Raw genomic sequence first — 18,644 nt, 5'->3', positions numbered from 1 at the left:
TACTTGGAAGGCTGAGGCAGGGGAATCGTTTGAACCTGGGAGGCAGAGGTTGCAGTGAGCTGAGATTGTACCACTGCACTCCAGCCTGGCGACAGAGCAAGACCCCGTCTCAAAGAAAAAAAAAAAGGATATAATCAGAAATTTCTGTAGTTTATTTATAATCACAAGTGACTAAATTCTAAACTATTTTATAATTTCTAAGCATTTTTATTCAAATTTGGATTTAATGCAAAAAGACTTTTCTGTACTCTTACACAGCTACTTCCAGGAAAATGTCAGTAACTCTTTCAGCTTCCCTTTATAATTCTCCATGTATCAGAATACTCAGTATTTCCAAACAAAAAACATTTCTTTAGAAGCATGGCAATAAGTTTAAATGTTCCCATTATATCTCATTACCAGGATAACTAATAAAATAAAAATACATCCTTGTTCCCATCAATTTAGCAAAGATTATTTACGTTTTCAACATCAATTTACTAGTAATCAAATCATACCACACTCAATTCCTAAACTGCCTCATTGTCTGATCGGTTGAAAAAATAAGCGAGATTTCCGTATTTAATCATAACTATACATAAAAATGATGGCAGCAGGTAGAAATGTCACATGGAATCAACAGTAGAGAAACTTCACTCTGAAATCACAGGTCCAGCGAGGCAGGGTGAAGCACATGCTTTAATAGTATCTTCTGTCCTTTTACATTCTTATTTCTCTTTTTCCTCCGTTCCCGAATTATCTTCTGAGCTATCCTCCTCCAATGGGGCAAAGAACTTAACAATTTAAACTCAGAGATTATAGAGAGGTCATTACAAACAGCAGGTCTCAATTCATTAAAGAGGAATCTCAAACGTTCGATGACAGGAGTGCAGACCTCCTTGTAAGAACGGCCCTGTTCTTGATGAGTCTGCAAAGCTAACCAGGAAGAGACAACTTTAACAACAAATATTTCTGCAACTGTCTGCAAAGCACAGAATAAAAAGAATTAAAATATATCATCTTAATGAGCAAACATTTTGCTTGGTAGACAACTCTACAAACATCCACCACTGACTTAGGCAACGTTCTGTGCTTTATTTGCTCAATATCAAGTGCACCTGCATGAACTAAAGATAGTGCCACATGACCTGCAAAATGACATTTAAAAGAAGGACAGGGAAGGAATGAATATGTACCACATGTTAGTCGAGGAATCTGCAGTCTAGCTAAAGTACACAGATATTGAGCTCCTTACCTAAATCTTCATGTTTTAAGAAGCAACATAACAGCAAGCGACCGACCTCTTCCACGGGGTGCTCGGGGGGAGACATGATCGGTGTGGTCAAATGGCACTGCCTACAGTACCTTTCTATTTGACACAAAAAGTCCTGCAACAGAAACAGCTGGAGGTAACTTCAGGGCCGGCCAGTGAGTCTTCACAAATCTTAAACATGCCACAGCTTCTGATGCACTTGCAATCAGTAATGCTTCTGAAGCCTTGCTAGCATGTTAACACAATCAGGTTCTCACCTCAAAACCCTCCAAATAATACATGAAACAAAGTCTGTGCTATGTTAACCAAAGAGCACATAAGTATTCCTATGTCAAAGTCCTCAGATAAACAGAGCACTGAGGTGGCAGTGGGGGCAGGCCTAGCTCACCTTCACGTTGTGATCCTGAATGTTATTGTCTGCAATGGCTTGCAGAAATACCTGAGAATGGTCCCCCAGGGCCCGTCTGTGGGAGCAGTCGCGATTTGCTGGCAGGTGTGCCCACTGGGAGCCACAGTGGTCCTCATCTTTCTCCTCGTTGTAGCTGTAGTGGATCTGGCTGGTCTGCAGCCTCCAGAGAAGATGGATGACTGAAGCCATTCCAGAAAATGCACACGCAAACATGAAAGAGAAACACAAGTGCACAACTCAAAATAAATACTAAAAAAAAAAAAAAGATGCTCAACTGAACACTCAATTTAGAAGGTAAAATTCAGCATCATTCATATGAAAGAGCTCCACCTAACATGTTTACACAGGTTGACTTGTAATTCCTCTATCTACGTGAATACACTTTCTGGTGATTCCACACACCTCAGGCACGGCATCAGAACTCAGGTTTGTAGTTCCAGTCCAACATTCTCTGGATACCTGTGCTCTGCCTGCAGTTGCCTGGTTCCACAGATACTGTGTGAAGACTGAGTTGCACATTCTAACAAGGAAGGCAGCAAAGGGCACCGATGACACAACTAATCACAGGATTTCAAGTCCAAAACTGTGCAACGGATGACTATGGGGATACCAGGGAGACTGGAAGACAGACCACCGCTATTCTGAGGGTCAGTAAGGGACTTGTGGAAGCAACAACTGAGCTAAGATGAGGAATAAGACCCAGACGCTGAGTATCCAGGCAGGGAACAGCACATCTGAAGGGTTTCTACAAAGAATTACATCCTCAGGGTAGGCTATGTATTCCTAGAGCACTTATAAAGGAATGAAAAGGAGAAAATATTTAACAAACACACAATCTTTAATGAAGGATAGATCCTTGGAGACGGGAGGGCCAATGGACTGGAAAGGAGACCTGTGCATGGTGCAAGGCATGGGATCAGCCAGTGCAAATGTTAATTACAACTGCTTATGGTCACTTGAGGGAGCGGCACATACACACAAAATTAGGATGTGCACCACTACAGATCTCTATTAACTATCTGTGTTATCAAATACTGCTCCAAATCCAAGCAATCAAAGCGGGGATGCACTTAGTGTTCTTTTACTGGACATTTAGATTTTAGAGCACTCAGGAGCATTCCCCAACCCACCACATTCGTTCTTCTGAAACACTAATCCAATGCCAACTCTCTCTGGCCCCCTTTCTTTAAGCACAGGACAGCCCCTCCTTACTGCTCCAAGATAAGCCTCTGATCCTCCTGTGGCTCGGACCCACCTGCCAGGGCTCATGGCACCCTCTGCTCTGGAGCTCGCCAGCCCTGCCCTCCTTGTCAATTTAAACAAAGCCCATCTTCTGGCAAGCAATGAGCCTTGAGGAGGAGGGAGGGAAGCAGACACCTCAGAGGGCACCACAGGCAGTCCAGCACCCAGCACTGCACAAAGGTCCACCCAACGGGGGGCTGTGTGGACACCAAGATCCTCCTTTCCTGCAAGCCTCTCCCACACCCACTCTCGCAAGCAGCAGGAAAGCCCTGCTCCTCTGAGCATTGCCCTTGACACTCCTGTGTTTTCTGCCCAGAGTGCTCCCTCACGCAATTTCAGGACTGCTGCCAGTGTGAATGAAGCCTTTCTTCTCCCAGAACCACGTATGAACGTCTCCATTTCACCATTCACCACCTTGTAACGTGACCTGCTTAGAATGCTGGCTCATCAACAAGCAGCAGCTGAAAGCAGAGGTGTGTCCTATCCATCACTGCATCCTGAACACCTCGCATGGTAACGGCACCAGAAAGCAGAGGCGTGTCCTATCCATCACTGCATCCTGAACACCTCGCATGGTAACGGCACCAGGCAACTGCTCAACAGAAGCTGCTCACACGGACGGACAGATAGATGGGAAATGCACGACTACATGAAGGAAAATGTAAACCCATCTTAGGAGACAGGAAGAAGCTTATTATTTTAGGTGGTTACAAAGGCTGCCATCCTGAAATATAACTGACTTGAGCCTGGTCTGGTAAAAACGCAGTCCTCAAATAGAACGCTGTTCCCTGAGAGAACAGCTGATCCACATTCTGTGCAATTTCTGGGCATGCAGGGAGACAAAAGCCATGCTGGGCCTTTCAGGCAGAGGCTGCAATACGTGAGACCACCACAGGGTAGACGGGTAGACACTCCTGCACACTTTTTAGCTTCCTCTGCAGCAACAGACCATGAGGGCAAATGACAGCCACTCACAGCTGTTTCTACCTGATTGAGTCTCACTATCCTTATTATTATCTTTTGTATCATCATCAACTGTGTTGAATCCTCCTCTTTTTTTTTGAGATGGAGTCTCGCTCTTGTCACCCAGACTGGAGCACAGTGGTGCGATCTTGGCTCACTGCAACCTCTGTCTCCTGGGTTCAAGCAATTCTCCTACCTCAGCCTCCCGAGTAACCGGGATTACAAGCACCCGTCACCACGCCCAGCTAATTTTTGCATTTTTAGTAGACATGGGGTTTCACCACATTGGCCAGGCTGGTCTCGAACTCCTGACCTCAGGTGATCCACCCGCCTCAGCCTCCCAAAGTGCTGGGATTACAGGCATGAGCCACCGCCTGGCCATCTCCTACTTTTTTAAAGAGAGAGTCTTGCTCTGTCACCCAGGCTGGAGTGCAGTGGTATGATCATGACTCACTGCAACCTCAACCTCCCAGGCTCAAGCGATCCTCCTACCTCAGGCTCCTGAGTATCTGGGACTACAAGTACATGCCACCATGCCTGGCTAATTTTTGTGTTTTCTGTAGAGACGGGGTTTTGCCATGTTGCCCAGGCTGGTCTCAAACTCTTGACCTCAAGCAATCCACATGCCTCAACCTCCCAAAGTGCTGGGATTACAGGCATGAACCACTGTGCCTGGCCCTCTCCCACTCTTAATGGCACTTACAGTTCAAAAAAAATAATCTGCTAATCAGCAAAAAGCAAAGATTTTCTTACTGGCACATTCAATCTCGACAGGAGACAGCGGTGTGCTCATTGCTAAATAGGAAGTGTGTAATCTGAGAAGCAGGCCCAGATTCCTCTCTGTGTCTATCAGAGGTGAAGAGAGACTTCCCAGATCTGGTATGGTGACAACTTCTTGGTCAGGCTGGAAAAATAAACTTCATCATCAATCTGAGGAAACAGAATTAATTAAAAACATAAAACCAAAAGGACAGCTCTGTCCTGCAGCTGTATCACCATGTGAGCCCAGGGGTGCCCTGGGTGTTCTGCCCCTCCATCCTGTAATGAGTTGATGCTGCTGTTCCCAAGTAACAGCAGATACCACATAAACCCACATGCCCTATAAAGCTGGCAGCAACCGTACACGTAGAAAAACTAAAGCACAGATACATGATTTGGCTAGAATATTCCTTAGGAATCAGTTTCCAAAGTGACTGTACACCATGCTTCAGAAAGTATAATGAATTGTTACATGCATAAAGAACCCACTGGGCAACAAAACTATGACAAGTATTCGATGACAAGTATTAGTGGACTGTGACCACACAGGTAGAGGAAATGAAATTTATTCTAACAAAAATCAAACTCTGAAAAAAGCAAGAGTTCAACTTTTCCAGTCACAGAAGATATTTACAGCAAAGTTAATTCTCCCCTTCATAAAATGCTTTAAGCCCTGCCCTAATGGCATTTAATACATTTTATTACTTGTGGATAGCTGGAAAGCTAATCCCAGTATATAAATTCTATGTGTTCGTGAATACATAGGAAGGACATATTTCTATTGCAAAGAATTACACTTCTACATAGTTCTTCCCAAAAAATACATACCTCAAGATAATAAGCCATTCCAAATTTCTACATAAGACCAAAGTTTAGCCTCTTTTCTTGTGGAACACTGTCTATATTTCTCACAAATTGATCATTTAAAAAACAATCTTTCAAGACCAGTACATCACAGATCCTAACACGAATAAATGTAAATTCATTTATGACAAAACTTCTAAAGGATCTTTATATTATCCCTAATGCCCCCCAAAAGACCCAGATATCAGTACTTCTAGATCCAAATATTCCTATCACAAACACACAGAGGGTGTCCCCTGCCATCCTCTGCATCACTCAAGGCATACAGCCTCACCTCCAAATATTGGCCAACACAAAATGCGTGCATGGATTCCCGGGTGACTTCAAACTCGAAAGCAGCTTCCAAAGCTACCACTGGGTTTTCCCCTGCAAACTGAGCTGAAAGAAAAAGGGAAAAAGCAACAGGAGTTCAATTCAGCTTGCCTGAAGAGCTGTAGGAGAAACAGTGAGTAGGAAATAAGTTAGGCGCTTAACTCAAAAGTGAGGGTTACCAGAGTATAATGACCTCCCACTGTCTCCCAGGGTTGCCTGGGCCGACTCAGAACTTGAAATGAGTTCCAAGTATTAAAACAAAAAATGCATAATGAAAGGAAATTCTTCAAATGTGCTGAATTTGTTGATAAGACAGACACCAAAGCCACAGATACATTAAAATATGCGGGGGCTGGCACAAAACTAAAGAAATCATTTATAAGCCAAATACTCTGCTTAAAATGATACAGGCTATAACTTTTAACCAGGAAATAAGAAGGGTAATCTTACTAAGAATACTATTTCCTGTTAACGACTGTGTCTGGAAGTCCTTTATATCATACACTTTCTCATCAATCACAGTCCAGAAGCCTCCATCTTTATTATGGTTCTCCAAATCAGCTTTGCGTATAAGTGTCACTTCCTCATTATTTCTACAGTTCTGACCTGTAAAAAATGACTCTGTGTATACAGAAACCAGAATCAGTCCATCGATCAATCAACAGGTAAAATGAAAAGAATAAACTCTGTGAAAGAACTACAAGCAGAAATAAACAAATCCACAATCACAATGGGAGAAATACATACCTAGCTCTGAAACTAATACCACACATACAAATTCTATTAAATATAGAATGCTTTAAAAAAAATCTAGGCAGCATGAATATCAAATCAGGCCATGCCAGGCCATAGAGCAAATCTCAACAGATTTCAAAGAAATAAAGTTACACAGCATGTGTGCTGACTACAATGCAGTTAAATTAGAAATAGGTTTTCAAAAGTTCATTCAAAATAAAATAAAAATGACTCTGTATATACAGAAAATGAAAATATTCATCCACATATTTGAAAATTACAAAATACACTTATAAGTAACCCAAAATTCTAAGAAAAAATGACTATGAAAATTAGAAAATGAGTTTAATTAATAATCAAAATACTGCAGATCAAAATTGGTGACATACAACTAAATGCATGCTTGAGGGCATTTACGCCTTTAAATGTGTATATTAGGGGGAAAAAGCTAAAAAAGAAAAGAAACACCAAATCAATAGAAGTCTATTAGTTCATAAAAATACTCAAAAAAAGAAAACCTGAGTGGTGGTCACCTATGCAAGTGCTAGGATACCAACTCAATATTATGAAAAATAGTTAAAGGGAGGTGGCAGTTCAAGAAGTCAAGCTTAGATTATGTCCTTCCTGTACAAATTGTACCTCCTGCTAACCAGACAACAGAGGGCAAGGTTGGTAGGGGATTTTATAGAGGACACGCAACACATGAATTCCCTGGTCTAGCTTCACAGAACTAAAGCGGGGAGCCACTGGGCATTACAGGCCTCCTGAGCCAACAGAAAGCATGCAGCATGACTCCAGACATAACACCACCCCAACGAGACTGAATTCAAATCCAACCAAACCTCTAGGTCTAACCAGCAGATTAATGTAACTAACAGAAGAACAAGTTGGTCTAGAATAAGAGAATGCAATCAACCAAGTTCAGAAAATGTGAAGTTCTCCAAAATAACCAACTTGCTTCTTTGAAAAAGAAAATGGTATGATCAGAGACAGGGAGAGGAGGGCCTGGAGTCATGTTGTTTGGGGAAAGAGACTAGAAGCATATGTCAACCAATGCCAATACACAGAACATATTCAGGTCCTAATTCAAAATTACCACCTAAAAAAGGCATTTTTGAGATAGTCCAGGAAAATGTAACATGGACTACATGTTAGATTAAGGAATCACTGTTAATCTTATAGACAGGATAATGATATTGTAGGGTTTTTCTTAAATCCTTATCATTAAGAGGTAAAATGCCTTAAAATGTTTTAAAGACAGAGTTATGCTTTAAAATAATCCAATTGGCCGGGCGCAGTGGCTCATGCCTGTAATCCCAGCACTTTTGGAGGCCGAGGCAGGCAGATCACAAAGTCAGGAGATCGAGACCATCCTGGCTAACATGGTGAAACCCCATCTCCTACCACGCCGTATTACCGCATTTAACAGGTATGATGAAGCAACTGAACAAGCTATTTTTCCATTTCCATTGCATTTCAACAGAGCCCATTAAAAAGTAGTATAAATGGCCCTTAAATACTAATATATTTTAAAATGCTCAAACTATATCAGGGTCACCATTTTGTGCTTTAGCAGGCAAAATCCCAAAAGCCCACACACAAGGCTGGGAGACCAGCATCCCTATTGGTGGTGAGAGAAATCAAGATGTACAGGAGCGATCTGGTGACAACCAGCCCACACTAGGTGCATCCCCACCTGTGCATGTGCACAGACACACACGCGTGCACACATGGAGGACACATGTTCCAGGTCAGGCCTTGCAGCACTATTTGCGTTTTTTGTTATGGTTGAGACAGTTTCACTCTTGTTGCCCAGGCTAAGGTGCAGCGGCGCAATCTCGGCTCACTGCAACCTCTGCCTCCCAGGTTCAAGCGATTCTCCTGCCTCAGCCTCCCGAGTAGCTGGGATTACAGGCATGTGCCACCATGCCCCACTAACTTTTGTATTTTTTAGTAGAGACGGGGTTTCTCCAAGTTGGCCAGGCTGATCTCAAACTCCAAACCTCAGGTGATCCACCTACCCTGGCCTCCCAAAGTGCTGGGATTACAGGCATGAGCCACCACAACCAACCCTCAGCACTATTTGTATAGCAACACTGTGGCAATAAGCCCAAGTGTCCACCAGTAAGAAACTCACTGAAGAAAGATACATAAAAGACATATCTACACACTGAAGACTAAGCTGCTTTATAAAAACAAAGAGCGACACTCTGATAAAGTACTCCAGTATATATGGTTAGTAAAAAAAAAAAACAAGCAACACAAGTAATGCAACATGCTACCAGTAGCATACTCATTCCAGAGAACAAGGAGGTTACAGAGGAGACTGAAAAGCCAGAGAGAGCAGGTAGGAAAATGGGTGGAAGGGGTGGGCAGGGGAAGCGACAGTGTGTCTCTGCCTAGGTTTGATTTTTGAACCATGTGACTGTATTCCTTTTTTTTTTTTAACAACTGTAAAACAAAATAAATACTCTTCATACTAGAAATAAAATGTTAGAAAAATCTGGATTCAAAACTAGGATTACTGTTATACACTGGCAAAGTTCACTAACATTCCCAAAGGCAGTTTTCTCATTGACATAATGAGATACAACAGCGTGCATGAGGTCCTCAGTGGGCCTGCACCCTACAGGTGCTCCACACATGCAAATCACTACTATTACCATTACTATTACATAACAGATATAATATATAATTATACTGTCACTACTATAACCAGCATTACATACTAAGACAGCCCACGTTCAGAGTATAAAGAAGGCTGTGGAACCCTCTGTAGAAGGTGGGAGGGCCTGGGGCTGTGGATAAAGGGGAGCTCTCTGGGGCTGTGCCACCTGAACCTGGAACCTGGGCCCCCAGGTTGGGTCCCCAGGCCTGTGCGCCTCAGCTTGCTCATCATTCACTCTCAACACGGATAACACCTTCAACTGCAAACACGTTTAAAAACCACAGGCCAGCTCCCCCTACCAATACCAGAAAAAGCAAGTCTCCACACGGGCCCAGGATGAGAACCTACAAGTGGTACTAGCTACAAAACCCATGGAGAACACGGTTCTTGCACACACACCTTATGAGACGTCGGACAGCTACACGGCGGAGGCATCTACAGGGTGTAGCCAGATGGTCTAAATGGGCCATGACAACAACCGCCGTTTGTTGCAGATCAATGGCAAGCTCGTTGTCTTGTGGAGGGTGAGGTACCTCAGGAAACTCTCATTGGGGCTCAGAGGGCCAGACAAAAGCTAGAAAGGAAAGGTAAACAAACATTCAGAAATGGTGGGAAAAATTAAAGTAATACAGTTAGCCTTTACATTTTGGTATTGACTTTATATTTTGGTATTGACTCATTTGACCCATCAAATGACAATGTCGATGATACAGTTATACTATACATCTATATATTTATGTAGCATACAAACTGTATAAATGTCTAAACGTGCTGTACACATGTACACAACATTGACTGTGCATGTATACATTTATGACACCACAGGTAAGTTGAATCCACACAGATTACTAACATGACCAAACCACCCTACAGGCCTAGGACCCCTGGAGAAAGGCAGAACCACCTCTGTGGGAACCCAGAACAGCATCTCAAGCTGGCCTTGAAATCTAAAACCAAAACCTTTATTTTAATCCAAACATTGCCCACTCTGGAGAACACCTACTTTCATTTGCAAATTAAATCATAGTTCTAATTCTTCTAAAGGCAGAAGAGCCCTATTATCATTAGTTTAAAGACTAACAAATAATAGAAAAATTAAACCAAAGCATGATATTGAAATGCCTAAGACTTTCCCAAAAAGATGCAAAATTCAACTTGTACTTGACCTGTAAAGACCAGCAGTCCTGCAGGTTTACGCCCAGGGCCCCACATGCCTGCTCCTCCCCCAGCTCCTGTCCACACCTGTTAAGGGGGGAGCTGGTACTAAACAGAGTGACAGCTCAGATGACATGCCCTGCACAGAGCCCAGTACACAGGAAGGGCCAACAAAGAAAGCCACTATTTTCATTGTTCTTTTCTAGTATTGATTTAAAAGTGCGTGTTTCAAGCTTGGTTCTGTGCTGACAAGGAAGTCGGTGCTCACTGATCCAAGTCTTCTCCACAAACAAGTGGCCTCCCACACCTGTCTCATCTGACTCGCTGCTGTTACCACCAAACACACACACGCCAGACAAAAACACTGCCGTGGACACACACACTGGTCTTGCGTAAAAAATAACTAGACTTGAGTACCACCTAAACACAACGTTCCATCATGACACTCACGTGCATGTCGCCCTCGGAGGGGGGCGTATCCTTACTGCAAATGATGCTCTGGAACCTTCGCAGCAAGGGCAAAGGCAAGGTGCTGGTGCCCTGGGCAGAACGCTCATCGTCAGTTTCCTGTGCCCTGCTGTCCCACAGCTGAAGCAACAACAGGATGGCAGACAACATTTGGCTAAAGGAGAAAACACATTTATTCCTAGTAAAAACAGATTAATTTTTTTTTTCATGGTTGATCAAAAATAAAAGCAAACAGCTAGATAGAGGTGAAGCAATACTTGGGATATGAAAGGAAATGAAAGTAAAGCCGTGGTAATTAAATCACTGAATTGACACTAAGATTTTAGCACAAGTCATCGCCTTCTGCTGATAGGAAAGACCAGTTAAGAAGCTCAAAGAGCACATTCACATGGAAGTTCTAGGATCTTAAATTCATGGAATAAAAGTAATTAAATGAGGAAAACTGAAAGAAAAAAAAAAAAAGAACAGTTCCCAGGCTAGAAAACTGAGCATAAAAAAGGAAGTGAAGAAAAGGTAAAGAGAGAGCGAGCTCTGGGACATGGTGCTCTGGTTACAGAGCACCACATCTGCTGCAGTCAAACACGATTCAGTGAAATGCACACAATGCAACAGGTATTTGGATACAGAGGCGCTTCCCCAAAGCTTTCCCAGTCTGCACAAGCCCTCACCTCAGCGTGCCTCTCTGCACAACCAGCTCCAGCAGGATGGCCAGGGCCAAGTGCTGGTCCTGCAGGGGCATGCTTCTGGCCTTTTGGTGCCTGGCGTTCCGTGAACATCCCTGAAATGAAAACAGTGGATGCAGGAACACAGCGACCTCCAGAAAGACAGTATGCTTACAATCACACTAACATGTTTACTACATGCTCCCTCCCAAGGAAGGATATATTCTTAATATTTAGAACCAAGTTTCTGAGACTTGCTACTCAAATTTTTCAGAGATTTTTAAAGTATACAATTAACTTACAGAAATGTATTTTATTTAAAGTATTCATTCAGATACTGTATTACAGTAGATGACATACTCCAAGTGTGTGAAGCATAAAATATCTCATTATCCAAAACATGAGTAGAAGAATATCTAGCTACCTTTTCCAGTTTCAATGACGTGTAAGCCTATACCAGTATCAACCTTCTCCTACAGAATTAGAGAACCAATTTCTAAAACCACCTGAGGATCTGGAGGCAAAATGTCTACACTAATTTCTATCTCTGATCAAAGATTACCTGGTTGCTTACTCCCATACCCAGCTCTCCAGAATTGACTTGGCCCTATATACAGGTGCAGGAGTTTCATCTTTTTTCTCTTTGTCATCCAGATCTTCTTTCTTTGTTCCACTTGGTTTGACACTATCATCTGCAGAATTAAAAGTTTTTTAATCTGTAACCGCTTTTCAGAATGCCATACCATTAGTCAGTCTCTGCAAATGTCCCTCCCCGAAAAGTTACAACACACATCATTAACTGAATGTTTGACAACTCAAAAATAAAATATATCAATCATACCTGTAACAGATCCAGTATAATTTTCATAAACAAACCAATATATCGGCCGGGAGTGGTGGCTTATGCCTGTAATCCCAGCACTCTAAGAGGCCAAGGCCGATGGATCACGAGGTCAGAAGATGGAGACCATCTTGGCTGACACAGTGAAACCCCGTCTCTACTGAAAATACAAAAAATTGGCCAGGTATGATGGTGGACACCTATAGTTCCAGGTACTCAGGACGCTGAGGCAGGACAATGGTGTGAACCCGGGAGGCAGAGCTTGCAGTAAGCCGAGATGGCACCACTGCACTCTAGCCTGGGCAACAGAGCAAGACTCCATCTGAAAAAAAAGAAAAGAAAAGAAAAGAAAAGAAACCAATATATCAAATTATTTAAAGCGTATCTTCCAAAATGATATTTCATTAACTTCCTAGTAGATTTCACAACTGAGAAACTTAGTATTTGATATTTACCTACTTCAATTTCACATGAATTGCTTCCATCCATTGAGTCCCAATGCTTGCGTACCCATGGGAAAAGGGAGGGTGTAGAAAAGGAGTATGATTCAAAAATCTTTTAACTCTTTCCAAGGCCCTACTCCACTGCCAACTGGCAAGCACTGCTATGCAGGGACGCTGTCACTGATAGCATAATTCAAGAGCACTGGGACACAAAGGAAAAGCTGGGAAAAATGACTTTAGGCCACTGACAATGTAACGTTTCAGTCAAAAACAACTGTCATAAAACTCCTGACATATTAAGCGAACAGAAGAGAGAACTAACCTTAACCTTGAAGTGTAAACACGTTCCATCACAGAAGGCTATGACTAAACGTCTAAACAACATAATTAGAAAAATGTATCTCAATCGGTGAAAGACATGGTATCCCATCCAGATTATAAATAATGAGTATCTAAAAATCCCTAAGGAAACAGTTCCTCTGTTTACAACACTTCTGACGCCAAATGTATGGACTTTTGCACCAAGCAATTCTCCAGTTCTTTGCGACACCCAGCTATGTGTCCCACAATGCAATTCAATTCTGAAACTAACTACCTAGAATTAGCACAGACCCCACAGGTTAATAACAGGAGAGAAAAGGTACAATGCTGAAAAAAAAATCTAAAGAACTAATAGCTGAAAACTTCCTAGGTTCAGCAAACGACATAAACCTAGGCAGATTGAAGAATCTGTGCAAAGCCCAAACAAGATAAATCCAAAGGAAGCCATGATGAGGCACATCATAATCAACTGCTAAACACTAAGGACAAAACCTTTTGAAAAGTGCCACAGAAAGTAGCTACAGAAGAATGTCTTGTGTGGCATGAAATTAAGACTAAATATTACGTGCTGCCTTGACGTCAGTAAAATCAAGAAGGCCTCAAATAGCCTAACCACAAGGTCTCCTCCAAGCTCTGCTCCCACGGATAAGATCCCAGAGCCAAACAACCCTCCTTATCGCGGAGACCCGACCCCAGCCTGCTCATCCCTGCCGGTCCAGAGTTATTCCAACAAGCCAATCACATCTTCCCATGGAAGCAAGGTCATTTCACCCTCTTCTTACTGCAAAATGTGCCTCCCACAGCCCCTCGTGGTTCACTCTGTTCCCAAGTGCAGCCCCCGTGTGACATGCGGTGTCCCCCACCCCCAGGGCTGTGAGCATGCATGGCTAATAAACTGCTATTTCATCTGTCCAGTGTTGGTGTCTTATGTTCAGCCATCCCATATCCCTAAGGCAGGAATCTTCTAGGATTATAAACAGAACTTTAATCAACCTCTCCTTGGTTATTTTACTGGTTCCATGATACAGCTTTTTCTGTGCAAAACATCTGAACAGAAACTTCACAAAGGATACAAGAGTGGCAAAGAACATGATATTCAGCATTGTTAGCCATTATGGAAATGCAAATTTAAACCACAATGAGATCCCACTAGACGTGTTAGAATGGCTCAACTAAAAAACACTGATAACACCAAGTGCTAACAAAGACACAGAGCAACAGAAACGTGACAGATTGCCAGCAGGAATGCAAACTAGAACAGCCACTTCGGAAAACAGTTCAGCACATGACCCAATTTTCACACTACTAGGTCTTTATCCTAGGGAAATGGAAACTATATTCACACAAAATCTGTACAGAAATGCTCACAGCAGGATTACAATTGTGAAAGAAAAACGGAAACAACCACAAGGTCCTACAATAGCAGAATGGATAAACACAATGTGGTACATCCAAATGATGAAACACCATTCATCAATAAAAAGAACTATTAATACACAGAACAACAATAAATCTCAAACATATAACTAGGAGTAAATGAAGATGGTTTCAAAATGTTACTTAAAATATGGTTCCACTTACATGACATTCTCAAAAAGAATACCCTATACTGATGGAGAACAGATCAGTGGTTGCCAGGGTATGAGGCCAGGGGATATGTGATAAAAAGCAGCACCTTAAGGGAGCTTTTGGGGTGATGAAACTTCTCCATCCTGATGATGGCAGGGGTTAAATGAATCTATAGGGTCAAAATTTACTGAACTAGATACCACAATAAAATAAATTTCATATAAGTTTTTTAATAAAAAAAAAAGTTGGCTGGGTGCAGTGGCTCACACCTATAATCCCAGCACTTTGGGAGGCCGAGGCGAGCAGATCACAAGGTCAGGATTTCGAGACCAGCCTGGCCAACATGGTGAAACCCCGTCTCTACTAAAAATGCAAAAATTAGCCAGGTGTGGTGGCATGCACCTGTAATCCCAGCTACTTGGGAGCCTGAGGCAGGAGAATTGTTTAAACCTGGAAGGCGGAGGTTGCAGTGAGCCAAGATCGCCACTGCACTCCAGCCTGGACCGCCAAGTAAAACGTCATCTCAAAAACAAAAAACAAACAAACAAACAAAAAAAACAAAGAAAATATCTAGGTCCAGGTAGGACAGCTGGAATACAGTCTGGTGGAATCATGTCAGAGCAGGGAGCTGGGTCTGGAAGGCTGGAGCAGGGCGTGGCCCCACTCTAGGAAGGAACTAGGAAACGCATCCTGGGTGAAGCAAGAGCAGAGTCCCGTTCTGCAACAGATGAGCCTTTATCCTGATCTGAGAAACTATATGCAAATTTAATACATCTCACTTAGCCTCTTATTTTCCTTAACAACATGGAAAATGAGAGAACAAACAACTCAGAAGGTTAAGACATGAAATACATTTAATTCAGAAATCATACACAGAAAGGTAGGAAATAAATGGGGGGAAATAGCAGCTAATGAAAAGTGAAAATGGGCCAGTGCAGTGGCTCTCACCTACAATCCCAGCACGCTGGGAGGCTGAGGTAGGCGGATCACTTGAGGTCAGAAGTTTCAGACAAGCTTGGCCAACATGGTGAAACTCCAACTCTACTAAAAATACAAAAATTGGCCCAGCATGATGGCAGCCACCTGTAATCCCAGCAGCTTGAGAGGCTGAGGCAGGAGAATTGCTTGAACCCAGGAGGCAAAGGTTGCAGTGAGCCAAGATAATGCCACAGTACTCCAGCCTGGGCAACAGAGCAAGACCCTGTCTCAGAAAATAAAATAAAATATTCATAGTCTTAATAATGGAAAATAAAAACATTTACTGAATGCCAAAAAATCTCCCTAAAAACCCCAATCAGTTGGGATCTACATAAAGAACAATTATGCTCTGCTTTCTAACCACAATTTTTAAAAGAACAAAGGACAAAAATATTCATCAAATGTGGGCTGGGTGCGGAGGCTCACGCCTATAATCCTAACACTTTGGGAGGCCGTGGCAGGTGGATCATGAGGTCATGAGTTCAAGACCAGCCTGGCCAATATGGCGAAACTCCGTCTCTACTAAAAATACAAAAATTAGCTGGGCGTGGTGGAGGGTGCATGTAATTCTAGCTACTCAGGAGGCTAAGGCAGAGAACTGCTTGAACCCGGGAGGCGGAGGTTGCAGTGAGCCAAGATCATGCCACTGCACTCCAGCCTGAGCAACAGAGCAAGGCTCCCTCTCGAGAGGAAAAAGAAGCAAACAACAAATTCATCAAATGTAATAAATAAAACATATACTTTGGATTTTTCCATGTTCTTAGCTTTTCTTAGAGCATCTTTTAGAATTATTGTTTCACAAAAAAACACTTTGGGAAATGTTTTAATTTATTAACAAATACTAGGGCTAGGAAGAGAGCTTAAAACTTTTTACAATATACAGAATGAATTACAGATACGTGAAAGAAAAAAAAAAAAAGACGTTGCTGACTCCTGTCATGGAAGGCCCTATCATATGGACATTCTTAGCCTCAGCATCCGGAGGTCCAGAAAGGGACAATTTCGAGTCAGAGAGAATTCTATATATACCATTTATTTGGAATCTTCAGCCCTTAAGATTCCAACATCATGACTTCAGTTTCAACACAATTGTCCTTAGACCTTGTATTGCATACAAATACAAAACAAACACCTCGACTGAACTAACTCTTGTCTCTCCAAAAACACAAACACAAGACCTCATAAAATGAGTGAGTTTCTATTGGCCATAATTACTGCAACTTACTTCTCCAATTTTCCCCTGCACAGTTAAGTAAACAGCTCAAAAACTATCAGTAACAAATAACAGTCACCATCATATGGTTGGGAGTGTGGCAGATTTCTTAACCAGTAATAAAAAATAGGAAAAAAATTTTGCCTATTCATAGATCTCAAGTTTCGTGCACTTGCAAGAAACTAATTAAAAGGCAGCCGTGCACGATCTACAAAAACAGCCATAAAGACTGTTACATTTTAAGTTACAGGAAACAAACCTGCTCCTCTACTATAGCAAGAAACAACTGACTTCCCCTTACATACCCTAAAAAAAAAAAGACTTACACGAGAAATTTAAACATGGAAGCAGAAATACACCAAGAAAGAGACATGTCAAACCCCACCTGTATATCTGTTTTCAACCATTTGGAGTCAAGGCGAGCCTGGGCAGCCAAACACAAATATTCAGAGGGCATCTTTTCTCCAGCTTCCTCCCAGTTCTCAGGCCTGCAACTAAACATACATGTTGAAGACCTAACGCTTTTTAATATTTTACAAAGACACTCCCGAAAAGTTTAATGCAGAAAAAAAAGAACAGAAAGATGGGAGAGAAGAGCTCGGGGAGGGGAGTGAAGAGGAAAGAGAGATAGAGGGAAGAGATGGAGGGAGAGGGAGGTGGGGAAGGGAAAGCCTCCTTCCTAGATAGGCAGGGTATGCCGGGTTTCTGCACCACGCTGGCGAGACCTTGAGAATGGACTGTCACAGGAGGCCAAATCACAATGTCATGCCCCTGCCCTCAAATCCAAAAGGTACACACACACGACAGGGAGCCCAGCATTTTTTGTTTTGTTTTGTTTGAGATGGAGTCTCCCTCTGTCGCCCAGGCTGGAGTGCAGTGGCGGGATCTCAGTTCACTGCAAGCTCCGCCTCCCGGGTTCATGCCATTCTCCTGCCTCAGCCTCCCGAGTAGCCTGGAGTACCGACGCCCGCCACCAGCCCGACTAATTTTTTTTTTTTTTTTTTTGTATTTTCAGTAGAGACGGGGTTTCACCATGTTAGCCAGGATGATCTCGATCTCCTGACTTCGTGATCCGCCCGCCTCGGCCTCCCAAAGTGCTGGGATTACAGGCTTGAGCCACCGCGCCCTGCCAGGAAGCCCATCGTTTGAACCACAAATGACAGCAGCGTGAATCTGCCGCTTTACCCAACAGCAGGGCGCCTGCGTGAAACAAATTACTCAAAAGGCTCACCTGCAGAAAAACCCACAGCCACCACCACTTAGAGATAGAGAGAGGAAGGAGGCTGCGCCGCGGGCGGTCCGCGCAGCAACCCCCCACGCCCCCGCGCCCCCACCCCTTGTGGCCCGCCAACCCCGCACCGCCTCCGACGCCGGGCGCCCCGGTGCCCCGGTGCCCCAGGCCAGGACCTGAGGTGCAGGGCCCGGCCTCCTCGCCCCGCAGGCGTGCGGACACACCCTCCCAGCAGCCGCTGGCTTAGGCGGCGCCCGCGATCCCGACACCTCTCGCTACCCGAGGGGCGTACCCGCGCGGGACTGCCGCCCCCTCCACCGACCCGCGCTTACCGCCAATCGCAAGGCGGCTCCGCGGGCACAGCCAATGGGAAAGAGGAGCCCTTCCCCGCTCCTCCCGACTCTCCCGCTTCCTGCAATCCCGTTTATCTTCCTACTTGGAGCTCACCGACTGCAGCCAGGGCCAACCGCCGGCGCCGGAAGGCGGGATTTCCGCGGCACGCACGCACGCCCGCACTCCCACGGGAGTCAGTTTCTCACCAGCTGAATTATTTGAACTT

The 18,644-nt window shown here is 43.5% G+C and overlaps 1 protein-coding gene and 1 pseudogene across 1 annotated transcript; both read right to left on the bottom strand.

Moving 5' to 3' along the window:
- The window catches only part of LOC129527349 (putative HERC2-like protein 3), a 36,789-nt pseudogene extending 29,238 nt beyond the window's left edge, over window positions 1–7,551 (bottom strand).
- Window positions 6,313–18,296, bottom strand: LOC129527830 (E3 ubiquitin-protein ligase HERC2-like). The gene is made up of 7 exons (XM_055366803.2): window positions 17,240–18,296; window positions 12,331–12,652; window positions 12,052–12,181; window positions 11,496–11,605; window positions 10,810–10,981; window positions 9,604–9,778; window positions 6,313–6,422 (listed from the first exon to the last, which is right to left on the bottom strand). The coding sequence occupies exons 3-6, from the start codon at window positions 12,067–12,069 to the stop codon at window positions 9,662–9,664; spliced, it is 417 nt and encodes a 138-aa protein (XP_055222778.1). The 5' UTR covers window positions 12,070–12,181; window positions 12,331–12,652; window positions 17,240–18,296; the 3' UTR covers window positions 6,313–6,422; window positions 9,604–9,661.
- Between the last annotated feature and the right edge of the window lie 348 nt (window positions 18,297–18,644).

The sequence above is a fragment of the Gorilla gorilla genome, chromosome 18 (assembly GCF_029281585.2).
Source record: "Gorilla gorilla gorilla isolate KB3781 chromosome 18, NHGRI_mGorGor1-v2.1_pri, whole genome shotgun sequence".
NCBI lineage: Eukaryota > Metazoa > Chordata > Mammalia > Primates > Hominidae > Gorilla > Gorilla gorilla.
This window is presented reverse-complemented; position numbering and strand designations above follow the sequence as displayed.